General features: G+C 40.5%; 2 protein-coding genes across 2 annotated transcripts in view; both read left to right on the top strand.

Moving 5' to 3' along the window:
• LOC139290787 (collagen alpha-2(IX) chain) overlaps positions 1-6,325 on the top strand; it is a 19,009-nt gene extending 12,684 nt beyond the window's left edge. The window contains exons 18-26 of the mRNA XM_070912649.1: positions 1,724-1,795; positions 1,954-1,989; positions 3,057-3,101; positions 3,214-3,246; positions 3,840-3,986; positions 4,513-4,689; positions 5,112-5,202; positions 5,785-5,862; positions 6,120-6,325. Of these exons, the coding sequence (XP_070768750.1) occupies positions 1,724-1,795; positions 1,954-1,989; positions 3,057-3,101; positions 3,214-3,246; positions 3,840-3,986; positions 4,513-4,689; positions 5,112-5,202; positions 5,785-5,862; positions 6,120-6,325 (885 nt within the window). The remainder of the gene's footprint in view (positions 1-1,723; positions 1,796-1,953; positions 1,990-3,056; positions 3,102-3,213; positions 3,247-3,839; positions 3,987-4,512; positions 4,690-5,111; positions 5,203-5,784; positions 5,863-6,119) is intronic.
• Positions 6,326-15,776: 9,451 nt separating this feature from the next.
• Positions 15,777-18,818, top strand: cd83 (CD83 molecule). The gene is made up of 5 exons (XM_070911749.1): positions 15,777-15,816; positions 15,929-16,065; positions 16,844-17,072; positions 17,484-17,587; positions 17,855-18,818. Exons 1-5 carry the CDS (start codon positions 15,777-15,779, stop codon positions 18,014-18,016), a joined length of 672 nt encoding a protein of 223 aa, XP_070767850.1. The 3' UTR covers positions 18,017-18,818.
• The last annotated feature ends 1,182 nt before the right edge of the window (positions 18,819-20,000 follow it).

Below are 20,000 nucleotides of genomic sequence, written 5' to 3'. Positions count from 1 at the left end.
TTAAAAACTCGTGATTTGCTCATTAAATGGGCACTCTTTCTTTCTTTCTTTCCTATTCATGAGGAGCACTAGCCTGTGAAAACAGTTGTATGATGTCTTCTGTGGCTCTAACAGGGAGGAGTTATCTCGGCCTGGAGAGTGCAAACGTTAACAGAAAGTGTTTGACTCATACTAGAGACTAAAGATCTCGACCTCCACTGCGTCAGTCTGGATTCTCGTGTTAGTGTAATACTAAGTCAGCAAGTTCAGGGAAGTCCAGACATTTGAATTTAGCTTGTGTATGCTCTCAGTATCCTTTCAGCTGACAGGGAAGTGAAAGTTAACATGAAGAAGAAAATCCCAAAGCAGAAGGGAGTTCCTGTGATTACGTGATGTCCTGAAACAGCAGACGTGTTCTTAAGCTTTAGATCCATCTGGATTTTATTAACGTCGCCTCTTTTTAAAACCACAGAAAACATTTTAAACAAGTTACAGGTGAAGATGTGAATCCTAATGTTCTGTTCCGAAAACTGTCCAATCCTGCAGCTCTGTGCCTCAGACATGAGCAATCAAACCAGATCAGCCAAACACAATCCTGCTGAAAATACATCCACTGGTGACGGTAAAATATGAAATGACAGATTCATATCTGAGGAAGTCAGTTGTGGTTATAAATCTGAAACTGAAAGGATTAAAGTATCACGTCATGTAAGCAGACAAAACATCTGGAACATCTGTAAACATAACACAAACACAAATCAAGTCAGTTTATTTATAGAGCGAATATAAAAACTACAAACGTGCTTTACAGAGAGGTGATTGGTCAGCAGCTCTGACCAAGATCAGATCGGATAACTAACCTGCTTCCAGTCAATGCAGAGCACCAGTGCTGTATTTCACTGGTAACCTGTGAAGAGAGGCGAGTACAGGGAGCTGTGGTCTCTCTTCCTACACAGTGAGAGCTGCAGCTGTCCCGACAATAACCTTCTCGAAGAAGCCAGTTCTAATGTTCAACCAGAAGATAATTAATTACAGTGTTGGAAAAGTCTGCAGGGCCGAGTTTTTATTCTCATTTAGCTTCATCCAGGATTTTAAACCCTCGGAGCAGCTCAGCATGGATCACCAGGTTTTAACAGGAGTGTTACCGACATGTAACAACCATTGTATTTTCTACCAAAAGAGCTCAAAGGGAGCTCATTTATGGAAAATACAAAAGGGCAGAATATGGAACCTTGAGGCGCGCCACAAGAGGTGGTGTAGAGGTGAAACAGAGGCCAGGTTTATTCTCTCACACCTGCAGATTTATGACTGACATGTCGTATCTCATCGCTGCCAAGTCAAAACTTGCAGTACAGTAAGTTACTGTAACTCTAGTTTTCGCTTTAGAAAAACTCCAGACTGTCAAACTACAAACAAAGCTGTGCATTCAGTAAAGGTCTTTTACTTCCTCTTCCTCTTTTACTTCCTCTTGTAGACGTTTTCGCCGTCTTTACTAAGTTGTATCTAAGTGAACTTCATTTTCTTTTTATATTTAACATATATATTTTATTGCATTCTATTTGTTTACATTTACGAACAGGAAGAGAGGAAAGCATCAGCTCATCAATACAAGACAAATGTGGCACATTTGTTTTGGCTGAAGACAAAATAAATACATATATGTTGTTTAATAAACACAGGAAAACCAAAAAGATACACACACTGGATTAATCAGGTCTTATTTTTCTCCCCGTTTGTTCAACAGGGAGCTGTAGGAGAGCGAGGAGATGCCGCAATACCAGGGAAACCAGGACCGAAGGGCCTGCAGGGCCAAACTGTGGGTACACAGGACACTCAGAGTACAACACAAACAACAGCAGTATCAGTTTTTACATTAGAAACGTTGTGACTCACATTTCCACCCTCAAGTTTAAAGTCTAGATTCATCTTGAGGCCGTGTTGTGATGAGCGATGGACCGCTTGTGTTTCTTTCAGGGGGCCAAAGGTGAGACGGGACCTGACGGTGAGAAGGTGAGTGTTTAATCACACGTACGTGGACGAATAAAACAGGGAAAGTAGAGCTTACTCTTCTTAGAGAATACGTTTCAGTCTCAGTGTCAGCACCAGTGCTGGAAAGGAACTAAGTACATTTACTCAAATACAGTATAAGTTTGAGGTATTTGTACTTTACTTTAGTATTTCCATTTAATGCTACTTCATACTTCTGCTCCACTGCATGAGCTTTTACTCTACTACCTTTATTTACTCATTTTAGTTACTTTTCAGATTCATATCAATAATATAAATTATAATATATTACTATGGGTTAAGTTAAGACTTTATTGAACTTCACAAACTCCTCAGCAGTATATAAAGTAATTAAAATGATGAACACATTAATGCATCAACAATTATGATCCAATAATATAAAACACTGTATATTCTTCTAAAATGAGCCATTCTGCATAATGAGGACTTTTACTTTTGGCACTTTCAGTTTATTTTGATGCTGATACTTCTGAACTTTTAAAATGTAACATTTTGAATGCAGGACTTTTACTTGTAATAGAGTATTTCCACCTTGTAGTATTGCTACTTTTACTTAAGTGAAAGAGCTGAGTCCTTGTTCCACCACTGGCCAGCACTGCATTTCAAAAAGATTTAGAGAGTTTCTATCGGTGGCGTTCTTTTCTTTGTCTGCCAGACGCACATCTTCTTCTTCTGTTTCCCTAAATGTAAAACATGTCACTTCCTGTGCAGCCGCGATGAGCCACCCCACAGCGAGCGTTTGGACCAACAAATGCAAATCAGAGGGAACACGAAAAGTGAATACAAATATGTAAAATGAACAGGTTCAGACTGAGAATCCACACAGACGTTGATCTACTGCGGTTTAAAATGTCATTGTATTGTTGTTGTAGTATCATATATCAGCTATCGGAAAATGACCTACAATAAACCCCAGGCGGAGTTTCCCTGCGTCTGTAGTCATCTTTCCTGTTTGAGAAGCTAATTGTTTACTATCAAACAACCTGTGCATTTTTGTTTTGTTGAACTTCCTCTTTGGTCACATGTTGTCGTTGGGTTGGTTCTTACAGGCTGCAGCAGGGAAGAAAGGCGTTAAAGGCGAAAAAGGACTAAAGGTAATTTACCTTTTTACAGTCAGATGATGAAACTGGGTTTCACTTCCTCTTTCCACACCTGCTGGGATGTACTTACTGATTCATTTGTTCCTCTTTGTTCTTTCCCTTTCAGGGAAGCAGGGGTGACCGTGGAGACAAAGGACAGGTGGTTACTATTTATTTACATCTTTTTCCCCGACGTCATAGAAATACACACACATCTACAGCAGCTGAAGAGTTCCTGAACAGGCTTCATCTGATGCCTGGATTTACAGAATCACCTACAATACAGACCTCTTTGTAGTTTAGAGATATGAAATGATAAACTTCAGGTCAATGACTTCTGTGCAAAATAGCTTTTGGAAAGGAAAATATAAATATTAAAGTAATATAATATATTATCTGTATTCTTAAAATTCTTAAAAAATACACATACACACACATCCTATTATGCCTCATATTCCTCTGTGCTGTTACTACACTGTAATTAATTCAGCTTTCATTCATCAAACATTCTGAGAAATATTTAAACTATTTTGAAATATCAATGACATCAGACAGAGTGTGTACGCGGCAAATAAAAACTCATCATGGTTTGGATTAATTATAACATTTTGTAAAACAGTATGATGATATCATCAGGACGTCCATCGAAGTCTGTGTATGATCATATACTCTCAGATTAGGGTCAGTGCACACAGTAAATATCAGTGAGAGTACATGTATACAGTACACTTCACTGTTTCTTCTTTCTGACAGCGTGGACCAAAAGGCGCAGTCGGTCGTAACGGCGTCCCCGGCCCCGTGGGACCGCCCGGCATCCCGGGTACCAGAGGAGAGCGCGGTTCGATCGGTGACCTGGGTGTTAAAGGCCAAGCGGGACCCAAAGGAGTTCCAGGTCCCTCTGTGAGTAACAGCATAACTGCAAACCACTTCAGAGTACTTCTAATTCATCAGTATGCAGCCGTATGTCACCGTGTGTGTCACAGCAAATTAACTCAAAAGATTCTTTTACAACATCACGACTATAAAATGAGACCTCACCTCAGGTTTGTCTTGGCTAACCCCCCAAACAATCCTGGAATTTCACTAAAAAGTAACAGCGATGTCCCTGAATTAGATGTCCTACTTAATCTGAAGACTGTTAATTAGAAATATGTTAAAATATGTAATATATATAAAGGGGTGTCCTGTTCTCCATCTCTTGATATGAAGAGCTGAACAGTTTTGAGATGTCCTCACGTACAAGTTTTAGCTTTATTTTTTCATAAGGCATTTTGGGGAGTTTGTGACTGATGAAGAAATTAACTGTACTGTAAAGGTGTTTCCACTTTTATTAACAAGTATGTAAAGTAATAAAACTCATCAGGCCTCTCCATTAACCTGCATATTTTTATTATTTAGAAAAGATAAACCGAGTTCTGTGCTGCAGGGTCCTGGTCTGACTGATGAGCAGGTCCTGCAGCTCTGCAGAGGCGTGGTCACGGCCCAGATCTCCCAGTACGCCGCCTCCATCCGGGCCAAGTGCTCCCAGGGCTGCCCCATCAACAACCGGACACTCATCGGGCCCCCGGGAGCCCAAGGGCCTTTGGGATCACCGGGCAAACGTGTAGGTCCCGGTCCTGCCTCACGGCTGCGATGCTGGAGAGGGTTTTAGTTCAGTGCTCCAGACCTCGAGGGGAAACGTGTCAGCTTCACTTTGAAGTGGGACGAATGATTAAAGACCATCGTTTTTTTACAGAGAAATACCCAGATTTGTAAAAAGGAGATTGATTCAATGTCTGATTTTATGTCTCATAATGTGGTTGTTTCCATCACCGTTTATTATAAACAAGGTCCTCCAATGAGAAGGAAACCTGTACATACAATATGTTAAAAAAGACTTTCTCAAACAAAGTCATAATGTACTTTATCCCTCTTCAGTTCCACAGATTTGATAAATACGTATTTAGTATAAGTATACACAGTATAACACACAGAGAAGGACCACTCTGTGACTAACTGGACACCATGTCTGTCTCCTCCTATCAGGGCAAAGCAGGAAAAGCCGGAGGCAAAGGAGCCCGAGGTGTTCAAGGTGACCGAGGACTGGAGGGACAGAAAGGAGCGCAGGGTGACAGAGGTGAGCTCAGACCTTCAGACTGGTTTCATGTCCATATATCCAGTAAGCCTCTGTGTCGATCACACGAAGGACATTTTTTATAAAACATTCCTTCAAATGACTCCTTTTCGTGCTCGTTATACTTTCTTTTTTTCAGTTAAGAAATACATTTTTAGTATTACAGAATGATGTAATTTGTCTCCTAAAATGAGCAATTCATGTCGTCGATATTGTAAATGTTTCATGGTTTCAGATGATATAATTAATATAATTAATCTTTCTGACTCTTGTTACTGTTTGTACTTTGACTGAGACACGTTTCTTTACGTTGTGTTATCTTTGTCATCCTGTGTTAAACGTGTGTAACTGCCCTCAACAACAGACCAGAGACCAGCCATTTAGTTATTTCAGGCCACACAATGATTCATTTCAGCAAACAAAATGAAATGATGGAAGAGTATCAATAACTGACACAAAAGTCAGTAAGCTGAAATCATTTATCAGACGTTTTCCTCTGACAGCTCCTGATTCACAGCTTCAACAGAAAAAGAAGCTTTTCTGAAAGCAGTTCTGTAGTTTTGTGTTTTGTGTTTTTCCTAACAGGTCAAAAGGGACCTAAAGGCCTCGCAGGTGATCCAGGTAAAGGCCTGCCGGGACCTGACGGACCACAAGGCCTCAGAGGTACGACACTGTTCATCTCCTCGCAATCATTCACAACGTAACATCTCCGCGAGATCTGTGTCGAGATGATTCATCACAGTGTACTTTGTGCTGCTGGGTCCTTAGACATCTGAGCGGGGAAGTGAAAATGTAAAACTACTTTCGAAGGATTTGTTTTTCTTTAATCCCACTTTGTGTGCTATGAGGTTTGTTTTGAGTATTTTCTTTTTACAGTTTTTCGCCTCAGGCTGATAGGTTTTACCATTTCCTCTCCGCAGGTTTGCCAGGTCACCCGGCAGAACCCAAAAACGGCATGGAGGGTCCCAGAGGTGCCCGTGGCTTCCCTGGTGCAGTCGGTCAGTCCGGCATCCTCGGGGTCGCAGGCGTGCCGGGATTCTGCGAGGCGCGGGACTGCAGCATTCATGCGCCGGTGATGCGCAAAGAGCAGGGTCTGGTGAAAGGACCCGTCAGCTGGAAGATCTGAACCTGAACACGAGCGACAAGGAGCGCTGTGAAATTATAGAAGGATTCACCAGGTGGCAACGCCAAAGCTCATCTCATAGAATTCCAGCTGACGTTAGAACTGGGTTCAAATGGGACAAAAGAATTTGTTAAATTTATGACAATCGTGTTTAAAAGCTGCGAGTGATTCTAGCCTCCATTGACTGTTGTTGAAAATGTCAGTGGACCAAGTGTAATACCGTGGGGCGCTCCGCTGGGCAGGTTTGGTAACAAATGGGAAACTGTGCAGGAATGAAACCAGAAAAGACTTCTCGATCTGAGCCGAACAAGGCTGCAAGTGAACCTTTGACACTTTTTATACTGTATACTTTATACAGGTTTTATACTTCATGAAGATCCAAACTCTGTTACAGTTTTGAACATCTGATGTGTTGTAATTTGATAAAAAACACTAAATGATTCCCCACTGAATCCTTCCTTCGGTTTAGTTTTTGTTTTCTCTGGTTAAATAAGCAAAAATAAAAAATGCCATGTAAATATTGTGTAAAGTATCTCAAATACATGTACTGTGCCCTGAAATATGTTTCAGATAAACTGTTCGATGTTTTTTAATCTGAGTCTTCAGTTTGTCGGTCACCACATGTTCTAAATTTGAGTTTTCCTCCACTGAGATCTGTTATCAGCTATTTCTGTCACAAATACAACTTTGAATTTTGTAATAAAAAGCTCAAAACATGTAGCTGCGATGTGAATGAGAGCTGAGCTGAAGAAGAAATATTAACCAAATGTTTCTCACTGATACAATTAAGCTCAAAATAACACAATGCGTACATGTGTATATATTTTTTTATCTTGAATTTTACCTTTTTAGCATATTTAAAACATAAATAGTAACAGAAAATGTTTTTGTTTCACAAACTTTTAAGGGGAAACTTCTGCAAAAGTAAAAATAGTTATATAGTAAAATGACTCTGCTACATTTAAACAGACACAAATAGATGTTTGAATATTTGTGGATAAATATGTCTACTTTATCCTTTCGATCATGTGCAGTCTGTTCACTAAAAATATACTTTTTACTGTCGAATTCATCACCAATCAACTTGTCATCATTTTAATAAATAATGAGACAGTGCAAACAAGCTGTAAAGAAAACATTTCCTTTATTTTCCTGACCCTAACCCAGACACGAGAGAAGAGCTGCACACGGTTTTATTATTTGCAGATAATAACCGTATGGAATCACTGACAGAACAACGGCATTAACGTGCCTGTTGATTTGAGGATGTGAAACAGGTCGAGATTACAAACACAGGAACACGTCATTCATTAGGATTCACATTCATAAGACAAAATGCCCCAAAAAGTTGCCAATCAGTTATAGCTGGTTGACAAATATTTGGCCAGCAGCAGCTTTTCAGAACTCACTTTCATGGCAAGTATCAAGTGTTACAGGTGAAATTAGATACAGGTAAAAAAACAAAACAAAAAAAGAGCACAAAAGTACAAAAAATAATCCAAAAAACAAACACAACAAGAGCACCATGACTTTTCCATAGCAACACATGGATCTTATTTGGCTCTTTTTGAGAAAATGTCCCTTTAGTGACAGACTAGAGTGCCGTTTAATGCTTTTTATTGAAGCATTACTATTATTACTGTTGACAACGGAAGTCTTTAATGCCTAAACAACACTCGTAGAGTATCTGTCAGTAGGTCACAGGATGCCTAATACCCCGATTTTAGTGATTTGATCCGTTTTAAAGGGTCTAAGACAGTCGTGAAGCAGGAAGGAGCATCACTAGAGCTTGATTTGAATGACAGATTTAATACAGGGACTAAAACTGACTGATTAAAACTTCATTAAACCCATTACAAATGACCCAAAATGCATCAAGTCTCTAAGATGAGATTCAGACAGTTTTATAACCTGGAGGCAGCTCTCCAAAAACCAAATCCACCTATTGAACTGGGCATCACTTAATCAGAATGATGTGTTTCTCTCCACGTAATGAACTCTTTATTAAGTCGATGGCAAGAGATGCTCACCAGAGACAAAGACGTGGTCTGATTTAAAGGAGAGAAAATGATAAAAGAATGGCTTGAGAGATAGTAATACTGTAGTAGAACAGTACACGGAACTAGCTTATATGTATTTTGGGCCTCTTGAAAGTGCATGAACAGTGTTTTACATAATAATGGAGCAGACATATACATGTAATATCCATCATAATAAGTGTTTTAACTTCCCTTAGCAGCTCAGGTACAGTCAGTTTGGATATCTGCTCCGTAGCTCTGAATAATGTTGTAAGAGGGCTCATGCTACTTGTGTTTCCAGCTGAGATGAACATGAATGGAGGCGAGTTACAAAGTGCTCCATCAGTGCAGACGCTACGTTGATTGTTCATTTTATAATCTTGTCAAACTTGGTGTCTGCTACAGTTTCTCCATCTGGCTATCGGGCCGTTTGTTTCGGGACTCTCACACCCGCCAGATTCATAAAAATACACTTTTCTTTTCTTTTTTCTGCCATTAAAGCTGCTTTCATTTCAGACAACAACACTTCCACCTCAGCTTATGATCACATGCTCTTTCCTGCTCCATTTAGACCACAGCTGGACCGATACTGGCTGTTGATTATTGCGAGTTAAGTTAACAATCCCTTGAATCAGTCTTTCAGCTGTGAGCTGTGACCATGACATGGAGTGTTAAAGGGACATTTTCCAGTGCAAAAATAAGGCTGGTGATCCTCCATTTATTTCATCATGACGAAATACGGAGAAATGAGACTCCCCCCACTTGATCCCCACGGCAGCCATGTTGCCGGCTCTCCCAACAGAGCAGAGCTTTTACTGACTGGAATCAATAAATCATCGTATTGATTTTGGCTTCACGTTTACTTTGTTTGCTAGCTAACCATAATACCTGGGCAGCTAACGTCTTGTAAACATCAAATTAGCAAAGTAGCTAACGGAAAGGCAGCTCGTATAAATTTTTTTGCGTGTCTTTCAGCTGCATGTAAACACTTACGGTTCACTTTTCTTATTGCTTCTTTCTGTCCTGTGACACTAAAACCCCCCCCCCCCCCTTCCTTCTTCATTCAGTTTGACCACAAGTAGTTTGCACTCCGGGTTTAATGAAAAACGAATTCCAGTTAATGATTATAACTACCTATTGGAACTATCAAAATCAAGAAAATGATTTTAAATCTGCACTTATTGAGTTTCAAAGTGGGAGGGGCCGCTGGTTCAGGAAGTGTTTCTGTGTCATGGATGGATAAAGAGAACTGGATACAGCGTTGGAGGGGGGGGCCCCATTCATTCCTATGAAAGTTACTCAGTTGCACATGTAAGTAACACTAAGTAACACTGTGAAACATGAATTTGGACTTTTGCTTCTGGAACCAGGAGCACCCTAAACAGCCCCTCCCACTTTGCAAGTCTATAGTGGTTTCAATAAAACGACTACAGGGTTTTTCTAAAAACTGTTGGCTGGTCGGCTGGCTGAAGGTTTGGTGAGTCTGAGCTGACCTGAGGTAAAAGGGGCAGTTGTGCTTTGTGGGCTGTATTTACAGTGTTTTGACAGCACATGCTACAGAACTGACCCTCACCTGTGAGTGTGTTTGAATCTGTCACTGCATACACACTGCACAGCAGATGGACCTGACCGCTTAATAACACTTGTGATTGTGATGATGTGATGACTTCCAGAAGTCAATAAATGAGTCAATAAGTGTAAATACAGCCCTGAGAGAGGCTCAGCGAAATGCTATTAAAAAAAATGAATATATCGCCAACTAATGTGCATGATTTAAGCTACAAATATAGACACAGAAATATAGATTCAGCATATGTTCAAGCGCTGCGATTTGATAAATATATTAGCTTCACACTTCGTTTAAATAGACAAGTAAAAAGACACATATTTCATGATTGTCTGCAAGGCACTGCATGGCGAGGCAGTGAAGAAAGGGAAGACCTTCCTCCATGAATATATATTACTATTTCTACTAAAATAATACAGCCATATTAAAATGGTAAGTAAAAAGTGCATAGGACAGTAAGTAAAGGCCTAGAAAAAAAAAAGTGTATATATATATATATATATAAAGCATGTACCATGAATAGCAGCATTACATGTAGACAGCTGGTCTCACAGCTCCATCATACGAGCAAACAATCTCCGGATCACCGCAGCCAGCAGCGGCAAACCGGGGGACGCTGCAGCGACAAGAAATATAAGAAAGTTATCTCACCAGTAGGTCAGGATTTATCATATATGTTAAGCTAACTTGTTACCTTAACATGGCTGAATGTTAGTATGTTACCATGCCAACTGTGCCCATATTTAAACACTCTAAACATTACATACTAAACAGTATCATGTGTAAGGTGATAGCTGAAGGTATGTTCATGTTATAATGAGTCTGACGCTGTAGAGCTGAGCCTGAGATGTTTTTAATTCAGCTAACAACATGGAGCCAGAGCGTGCAGTGGTGATTGGGGGGGTGGAGCCGAGGTATCAAGGTCCGGTCCGTACACCCACCTGACCCAATCTCAGCTGTCAATCATGACGTCTCACCCCCTTTTTATAGCATCGAATAATTAAAACCAAACTGATCAGAAAAATTAACACTTGACAACAAACATCAGCGTGATAAGAACCACCTGAAATGACAGAAAGCGTCTTTTTCTTCTTTTGGCTTCACTTTTGGGGAGCCGTCATGTCGTCCATCTTTATATACAGCCACATGTTATGTTATCACAATATGTTATTATATGTGTCTCAGTGTCTGTGTTCATCTCAGCCTCTGACTGAACTCAGATCTCACCAGAAGCTCCAGTTCTGTTATTTCTCTCTAGTCTGTCTCCTTTTTCCTCTCGTCTCTGTACGTCTGTGAAGCAGATTAATAAATTGCCAAGAAACATTTGTGTTTCTCTGGAACACATTTTCCACTCATGTGGATCTTCTCGCCAATTTTGTCTAATTGCATCTTTCCACTGGCTTTGTAATACAATTAGTCTTTTTGCCCTATTAGTGGCAAATATCTAATAGTGTACAGATTAAAACTAAAATCAAGCATAAATTTAAATGCTAACAACATTGTTTTTACCATTTTCATTCTTTAGAAAAGTGTCTCAAAGCTGCTTTGTTACATCTAAAGTTAGTTTTACTAGAAAAAGGTGCCCTGATCAGTTTATGATGTCAAACTTAAGACGGCTCACAGCCGACTTTCAAAACATTAACAGTGAGTTTGCAGAATCTCTCTGGATGGATGAATGAATGTGTTTGAGATCAAAAATGTCATTTAAATATAGTGTCAGAAACGGGACCCACCCTGACGTCCTGCTACCGGAGAACCAGAACATGGTTGGCCACAGTACTTGATCCTTTTCTCCACAACAGCATTCATCTCCTGTTAATAGATGAGTGACAATTAGACCTGAACCAAGGAGTTTCTTCAGATTCTTTTTCTGCTTTATTGTTTTCATGAAGAGTTGTCGGGTTGGATAAAATTAGCCAAATATAATGAGCTCACACACACTGAGGCAATCATGATAAAAGTGTCCAGAAATTCAGTTTATATATACATTTTCTTTTTTTAACGCTCTGCCGACACTAACCATATTTTCCTGCCTCGGTTAATTGTCTAACCAGTAAGATTAAAAGAAACACTGTGGGTGACTTGAAACTGCTGTCTAATAATATTACATTGGTAAATCCGTTTTTATTTTATTTAGTCTGTAAAAACATACTAACAATCAGTATTTCATGTTAACTAGTTAATGTCCTTAAATATACACACATATATATATATATATTAAACACCTTTCCAAAAAGACAACAGCATGAGAGCAAGGAATAGATAAATGAGTGTTTATCTGCTCTAATGTAAGCTGCAATCGTTAGCATGTTTGGCTAGCTAGCTTACTGCCTATGTTACTTAAGGCCAAGTCTTAGCATATCATTAACATTAGTTTGTGGGGTAGATACTGTGTCCAATATCAAAAGACTCTTCTTTTACTGTCATAAAAAGCAGCAAATCCTCACATTTAAGAAGCTGGAACCAGCAAATGTTTGACACTGTTGCTTGAAAAATGACTGAAACGATTGATCAATTATCAAAATAGTTGACAATTAATCTTCTTTCGATTGACTAATCGATTAATCAACTAATTGTTGCAACTCTTTGACAAATAATAATAATTTGACAATGCAAACAATTATGTAAGCTAAGCAGTTAAGCAGTCTGAGCTCCCATTTCTTCTTATCACACTTATATCTTATGGTACCAGGACTAACTAGCTCTACACTGTGACCATGTGACCATGTCTTCAACACGGATCATCAACTGGTGACAGTCACTTTTCACCTGGGAGCTATTAGCTTTAGCTTCAGTGTCTTCTAGCATGATATCATGTATGTAGCCATTAAGTTCATATAGGACTTTTACAGGACTCTCATTATAACCCCCCCCCAAATCATGGCGCTAACTTAATTAGCTAGCTATAGCAGATTACATCTGCCAGGAAACAGAACATAAGAAGCCTGCTTTTGTCTACCTTTGTCTGAAATCAAGGACTCATTATTTCAAAAATGATTAAGAATTTATGATAAATCTGCAAGCGGTATCATTGTAAACAACTGCTTATGTGTCGCGTTAGAACGGAGAGATTGACAGGCATAGCAACAGTAACCAGGGGGGTGTGGCTTAGTGAGAACCTGAGAACTGGGTCGGGAAACACTGATAGTATACAGCTACAAATAAAGTCACAGTTAACGTAAATATGGTAGCCGAATGGTTATGCCATGGAAGTGCAACGTTGCAGGTTTGACTCCAGCTGGTGAACCTTGTTGCCCCTCCCTCTGTCCCTGTTTCCTGTCTGTCTCTTCACCTCAGTCAGTCCAATAAAGGCAAAAAGTGCCCCAAAGTATCTGTTATAAAATATAACAAAACAAAAAGTGTTCGACCTACGGTGGTGCACACGATGGTAACGTTTACAGCAAGACATTCATCCAGCGTAATCAGTCCAGCTTCCATCGTCTTGCATGGAGGTTTGCACGCTTGGGACGCAGCGTTGGAGTACGCGAAGGCCTGCAATGTAGAGGTGCGGTTGGGTAGCAGGTTGCAGTGCTGTCTGCCATACTTTTTGTTTAATACTACACATAGTGACTTTAAAGAAATACAGCTTTTATTTCACACTGCTAAAATAACAACACTAAAGCCGTGTCTGAAATCACTCCTTCGGTCATTCATTCACGACTCCGCAGTAACGTGCAAAGTGTGTATTTCCATTTTCTGCAACTTTACAACAGATAAAATGGCGGACAATAAATGTAGTGAACTACATATGGAGTGATTTTGGACACAGCCTCTGTGAGGCGGTACTAAGACTCAGCAGTGCTTAAATGCTAACATTAGCATGGCAACATGCTAACACGCTGATGTTTAGCAGGTAAAATGTTTACCATGTTTACAATCTTAGTTTAGCGTGTTAGCATGCAAACAGGGTTAGGGTCAGAAAGTACAGCTGAGGCTGATGGGAATGTCAGTTTATGAGTTTATTTAGGTATGTGGTCATAAACCAAAGTATTGGACAAATTTGCAAACTTTGACCTAGAGGGGAACATAAATGACAGTACCAACTATCATGGCAATCCGTCCAATTGTTGTTAAGATATTTCAGCTTTCAGGGAACTGGTATAACCATGCCATATTTATAATGATAAAAATGAAATATAAAACTGCAAACTGCACTTTTTCTATTTGAATTTGAATCATGACGTACTTTTAGCTGAAATGTCAGTTTGCAGTTTTATTGAAAGTGTTTTTGTGAAATAAAATGACAGTAGCCTGGTGGCAGGTTGGGCTTGTTCTTTTGCTTTTACCTGTCCATGTGTTCTCTTGGCTTGTTTGTCTCTGCTTGAATAATAGTTGAAGCACAGAAACATCACAGATCAACATGTATGAATATATTTGCTGCATGGTCACTATGCATGCAGGGTTATTTTTACCTTGTTATTGATGGTCCAATGGCTGTTACATCGTGGGTCAAACGCAATTGTGGGGGTTTTGCAGCAGGAATACACAGAGGTGATCTCCATCACCCCTGAGCTGCCCCTCACAAACCACACAGCAGCTGCTAAATACAAAGAAGAAATACATTAGGCTCTTTTCTCTAAGCATCACATTTAAATTTCTTTTCCATGTATTTATTATTCTAACAGCTTGACAACAGTGATGAGGGAAGACAAAACCTGAAAGCCTCAAGTGAATAAAAACTTAAATCCAGTGCACATAAAAGAAAAACTTGCTGGCTTGTTCTGGGTTTCTTTAATCTTCTCCTCACATAGCCTATTAATAACCTAATAAAGCACTTAAACATACCACTTACGACTCTCATAGTGGGGATTTCCAGACCTGAACCTTGTTATAATCTATTTCCTCCTTGTCACTGGAAACTACCGTTCACAGGGAAAGCACGGGGAAACCCGTCATCACGGCCCGGTTTCTGTTTCGGTTTCAAACTGTCTGACGCGACGACGCAGCGATTATATGCTAACGTTAGCTAGCTGTAGCAATTGTCACAAACCACAACAATGCATAACTAATGTTAAATAGTAAATTCAACTCAAAGAATCTTTCTAGACCGGCAGTTCGCTCTTTCCCACAAAGCGATGCTAAATTTCATTCAAACATTTATATATATATATATATATATATATATATATATATATATATATATATATATTCTAGTCTTCAGCGAGCAAATGCTTTCTAAAATCTACAGGATCCATTCGGCTCACGTCAAAGTGACTTCTATTTGATGCAACTGTTTTTTAATACTTAATCTGGTGTTTAAATAGAGTTTGATGTCCCTGAAGACCACAACATGGACCGAGTTATGGATGAACTTCCACCGTAAACACAATGAATCACAGCTGCATACTCACCGAGAGCGAGTGAGAGGGGGAGAAGTGCCGACATCACCCTGCTGGGGCTATTTTATGATGCTTCGTTAAGCAGAAATTAAAGAAAACTGTCTTCGGGTGAGTCAGCGTGCTTCCCCTCCGTCTTCTTCTTCTTCTTCTTCTTCTTCTTCTTCTCTGATTTAATGGCGGCTCGCAAACCAACGTCTATCGGTGCGTACCGCCACCTACTGTACCGGAGCCGAAGAGACTACCGTCTTTGTCGGAGTGTGTAGCATCAGAGCTTTACCGACTTTATGTTACATCAAAGAAATGAAGAGGAGAAATAAAAAACCAAATATCTGTACTATGTAATGCGATATATCCAAGATAAAAGAAGAGAGCCCTGCGGAAGTGCTCTGCCTTTGTGATCAGCTGCTTTCGTTTCAGGAAGAACGCGAGTGGGGAAACGAGTGGGCGGGTGCCAGAAACCAATACGCGGTATAAAAACAGTGTCTGTCTCATGGCTCGTCATCCTCCTGCTCCATCGGAACATCGGCAACATGTCTCCGGGTTTTCTGACCTTCACTCTGCTGTCCCTGTGTAAGTATTTCAAACCCCTCCAGCTGACTGCACCTGCACGTGATCTCTGTTGTTGTCTCGTTATTGAAGGTTTACATAAGAAACCTAATGTATGTCTTCTCGTGTCCCCCAGGTGTGGGCCTTGCTGTGGGCACGGCCGTCCCCGAGGACGTGTCGGAGATCAAATCCGTGTTTGGTGCGGATTGTGTTCTTCAGTGCACCGCTGCACCCAAGCCCGGGGTGCAGTACAGAGCAGTGAGATGGTACAAGGTAAACAAAACCTTTATTTCATGCAGCTCATATTAGGACATAATACTTCATCTCCTGTATTTTAAGTGTAAAACCGAATCTCCTCTGAGCCTGAACAGTACACGTCCACCACACCCCATGTGGCCACTTTTACTTTCTGTTTTCAGCGAAATGTGCTTGTCACGTATCAAAAGTAAAAGAACTAATTATGTAGAATATATATTTATATTGTTGCATTGTAGCATGTAAGAGCATTTTAATGTTTGTCAAGTGGAGCAATATTAAATACTTAATAAAAAGTACAACATTTCCCTCTAAAATGTAGTGGAGTAGAAGTAAAAGTAGCATAACATGTAAATACTCAAGTAAAGTACAAGTATGTTAACATTGTACTTGAGTGCAGTACATGAGCAAATGTACTTTCCACAGTAATGGTTGAAGTATTCAGATCCTTCACTGAGTTAGAAGTAAAACAATGTAAAAACACAAGTAAAATACCTGAATTTTACTAGAGAAGTGTCAGCAGCAAAATCTACTTAAACATAAAAGTACTATTTGTAAATGATTTGTAAGCAGTAATATTAATAATATTGGTCCTTAATAGCCTTTCCTGGCTGTAATCAATAGTAGTGATTGCTGCAGTAGTAATAATACTACCCAGTAGTAACAGAAGTACTGATATGAACGACATCAGTAGTGTTTGTATGAACCGTTCAGTTAAAGTCCATGGTGTTCATGCTGGTGTGGTTCTGATCCAGTTGTTGGATGTAAATCTGACTCCGTGTTGATGATGTCACAGGTCGGAGAGCCTCCGTCGCCTCATCTCAGCGGCATTTTGATCCGAGACCTCCCCAACGGCACGACGCGGTGGTACAGCGGCGTGGAGCGAGAGGTGGAGCTGCTGGGCGACTCCGGCAGCATCTTCCTGCCCAACGTGACGTGTGGGGACAGCGGCGTGTACGCCTGTCACCTGGCAGCACCTGTGGGAGAACAGAACCGGGAGGGGCAGGTCCTCCTCACTCTGACAGGTAAAAGTCGAAGCTCGGCTCCTGGGGTCGCCGGGGGAGGGGGTTGTCTCGTGTTCGCAGAGCTGAGGTCAGATTAAACATGCAGATTTTCCAAACTTTCCCAGTTCTCTGATATGAGAAACATCTGACACTGTGACATGTCAAAGACCCCCTGAGGCGCCGGTGACTTTTACACTTGAATCAGGGGACTTCCAGCCAGACTCAGTCGACTACTGTCACATCTTTTATCTCAAGGGGCTTTTTAAACATGAATAACTTCACACAGGGCGCTATGAGAGTCAACCATACGGTTAATATGGGTAATTCTGCTGAGAGATGATGTGAACATCCTGACCTGAGCAGCTCAGTGTGTGTGATGCAGTTCATGCAGGTTCAGACTTGAGTAACTTTAATATCTGTTTTCATTTCCAGACTGTCCTGACAGATCCACCGAAAATCTGATGACAGATGCTGACATGGTTATTATCGCCACAGCAGTGCTGATGTTTGCACTTGTAGTATTCAGTGTAAGCTATGTGAGTCATGGAATATGCTTACCCACACACACACACACACACACACACACACACACACACACACACTTGATGCTTGAGAAAAGTTTCCACAACAGCATTTATGTGGTTTAGTGTAACACAGCTTCTGTAGCAGCCCAGTTTGCATGGATTCACCTGATGATCAGTTTGTTGTATTTAACACACAACCTCAGCATACTGCACTGCACTTCTTATAAACTGTGTCTTTCAGTCCTTATCTAAATGTACTGTCCCGTGTCTCCTCCACAGGTTAGTCTGAGGAATATCATCAGAGACAAAAACAAGACAACAAAAAAGGAAACTTTATTGGATGCACCGCTCAAGCCGCTTGAAAAAAAGGACTTGATGTTGATATATACTTTGGGTCCTAAACTGTCTAAAACACCCACATTGAAGCATATCTGTGTTTGAAGACAAAGACTGTGCTGAATAATCCAACTGCAGGAGAAAGACTACCTGAAGACTCCACAAAACAGCGTCCTTAATACCTATTACTTGTCCACTTTAATAAATGATTAGTTTAGAGAAGTTAAGTCTAATTTAGGTGAAAATCTTCATAAGAAAATCCAGTTTGGACAGCATGAGCAGAAGGACAGTCAGCTACCTGTCGCCTTGTGACTGCAACACTGAAGGATAATGAGCAACAGAAAAGTCTGGTTTAATTGGACAATCCTTAATCCCCATCACAGACTTCTGCTAAAAGATGCAGCTTAAAACTTCAGCTGTGGACAAGGACCAACTTGTAGAAACCTCTTCCGGAGATACAGGCGTGGACACAGACCGGGGTCTTCCTCCCCGGGACTGTCCGGCAGAACAGAGGACAATACAGATCAGTGAAACTGGACGTGGAGCTGGACGCCGACACCAACAATGGGGGCGGCTGTGGCTCCGGAGGTAGCGCGGGTTGTCCGCTGGCTGGTCGTCAGCTCTCTTTTGCCAACAGCGGCCCCTGTGGCCACAAGTGGCAACTGCAGGAGGATGAATTTAAAGGACTTTATTGCACTTTAATCAGTAAAAGTTGACAAAATGATCTTACCTCAATACCCACTTAGGTTTCTCCTCAGCTCAACCAGAACTGAGGAAGATCCATCCAGGTCCGCCAATGAAGACCGTGAGATGTGGTTGAAATCAGTTATCTTATAACATTAGCTCAAATTAGCCACCATAAGTCCTGTTTGTCCCGGACTGGGTGGAATAAAATCTAATGAGGTTAGTGTGTATCTTCATGAGTGCCATTAATGATACAGATGGAGGGGCTGGGACACCCCTGTGCATTGTATGAGCCACTGTGGGCTCTTTATTTTTACTAAGTTTACGAACCACTGAGTTTACAAAGTTGTGGTTTTGGAGTCTGTCAGTTATTTCCTTTTTTCTTTCTCAAACATCACTCGATTACTTGCAAATACCAGTGTGGACAGAGTCTTAAAAGATTGGACGTATCTGCAATCTGAACATAGTTTGTGACTTTATTCTGTGTGTGTCTGCATCTTTTTTCATCACACAGAGGTGGAACACTTTTAGCTGCAGTGAGAACTGAACCTTGGTACCCTTTCAAAACAAGAACCGAAACAGAATGACATATTTATATATCACGCCTCTGCTATGTGCTATTTACATTTCTGTCTGACCTTTATTTTGAAACTGGGGAAACCCCCGACAGAAAGCCACCTCATTGCTGTCTAACCTGTTTTATAATGTAATAATGACCTTTCAGAAGCCACTGAAAAAAAGAGAGTTTGTTGTGAGAAATGGACCACATGACTCTGAGATCAGTTTTGAATTTGTATTTGCTGGTGTCAGATGGAAATATCAGTGGTCTGGTGTGTTTATCTTAAGCAGGGTCCTCGGCTGGTTTCTCCTCGCTGTTTTCCAATGTTTGAAATTGAAGCTCTGATACGAGTTTGGTTTGTTTTTGTATTTGGAACAATGCTTCCAGTTTTTTTTGCAGGGTAGAAAAGTTCTGGCTCAGGCATGTTTGTCTCACTAGTATTCGGGGTTAAGTGACTCAGCTTTGTTTGTGATTAAGTTAAGACAGAATTAACATTATTGTGTCTACTTTATCTACTGTTTTCGGTTCGTGGTTGTTCTGAAAGGAAGTACAGGCAGGATGTCGCAGAAATGACAGTTTACAGGGCAGCTCCATCTAAAGTGTCGCAATGAGTTTCTATTCTCCAAAAAATACTTCATTTCAAGTCAGAACTCAATTCTGAAAACAAAACAGAACTTTGAAAACCTCATAAAACAGTCAAGTGGAATAATCTGCATTTACAGGACTGTAGTGACTGTAATGAATTCCTCAAAACGGCCCACTGGTGCAATAGGCATATTTGATAAAACGAGTTCAATGGGTCTGGATTTGTGTCTCTTTCCATCCTGTTTTAAATGTTGTTTATCA

Source organism: Enoplosus armatus, chromosome 9 (assembly GCF_043641665.1).
Source record: "Enoplosus armatus isolate fEnoArm2 chromosome 9, fEnoArm2.hap1, whole genome shotgun sequence".
Classification (NCBI taxonomy): domain Eukaryota; kingdom Metazoa; phylum Chordata; class Actinopteri; order Centrarchiformes; family Enoplosidae; genus Enoplosus; species Enoplosus armatus.
Note: the sequence above shows the minus strand (reverse complement) of the source record. Positions and strands in the feature narration are given on the sequence as shown.

Bases quoted from the DNA above. Each gene is read 5' to 3' on its own strand.
- cd83 (XM_070911749.1), top strand. From the start codon at position 15,777: ATGTCTCCGGGTTTTCTGACCTTCACTCTGCTGTCCCTGT. The intron at 15,817-15,928 runs GTAAGTATTTCA...CGTGTCCCCCAG, and splicing joins CTTCACTCTGCTGTCCCTGT to GTGTGGGCCTTGCTGTGGGC. The intron at 17,588-17,854 runs GTGAGTCATGGA...TCTCCTCCACAG, and splicing joins TAGTATTCAGTGTAAGCTAT to GTTAGTCTGAGGAATATCAT.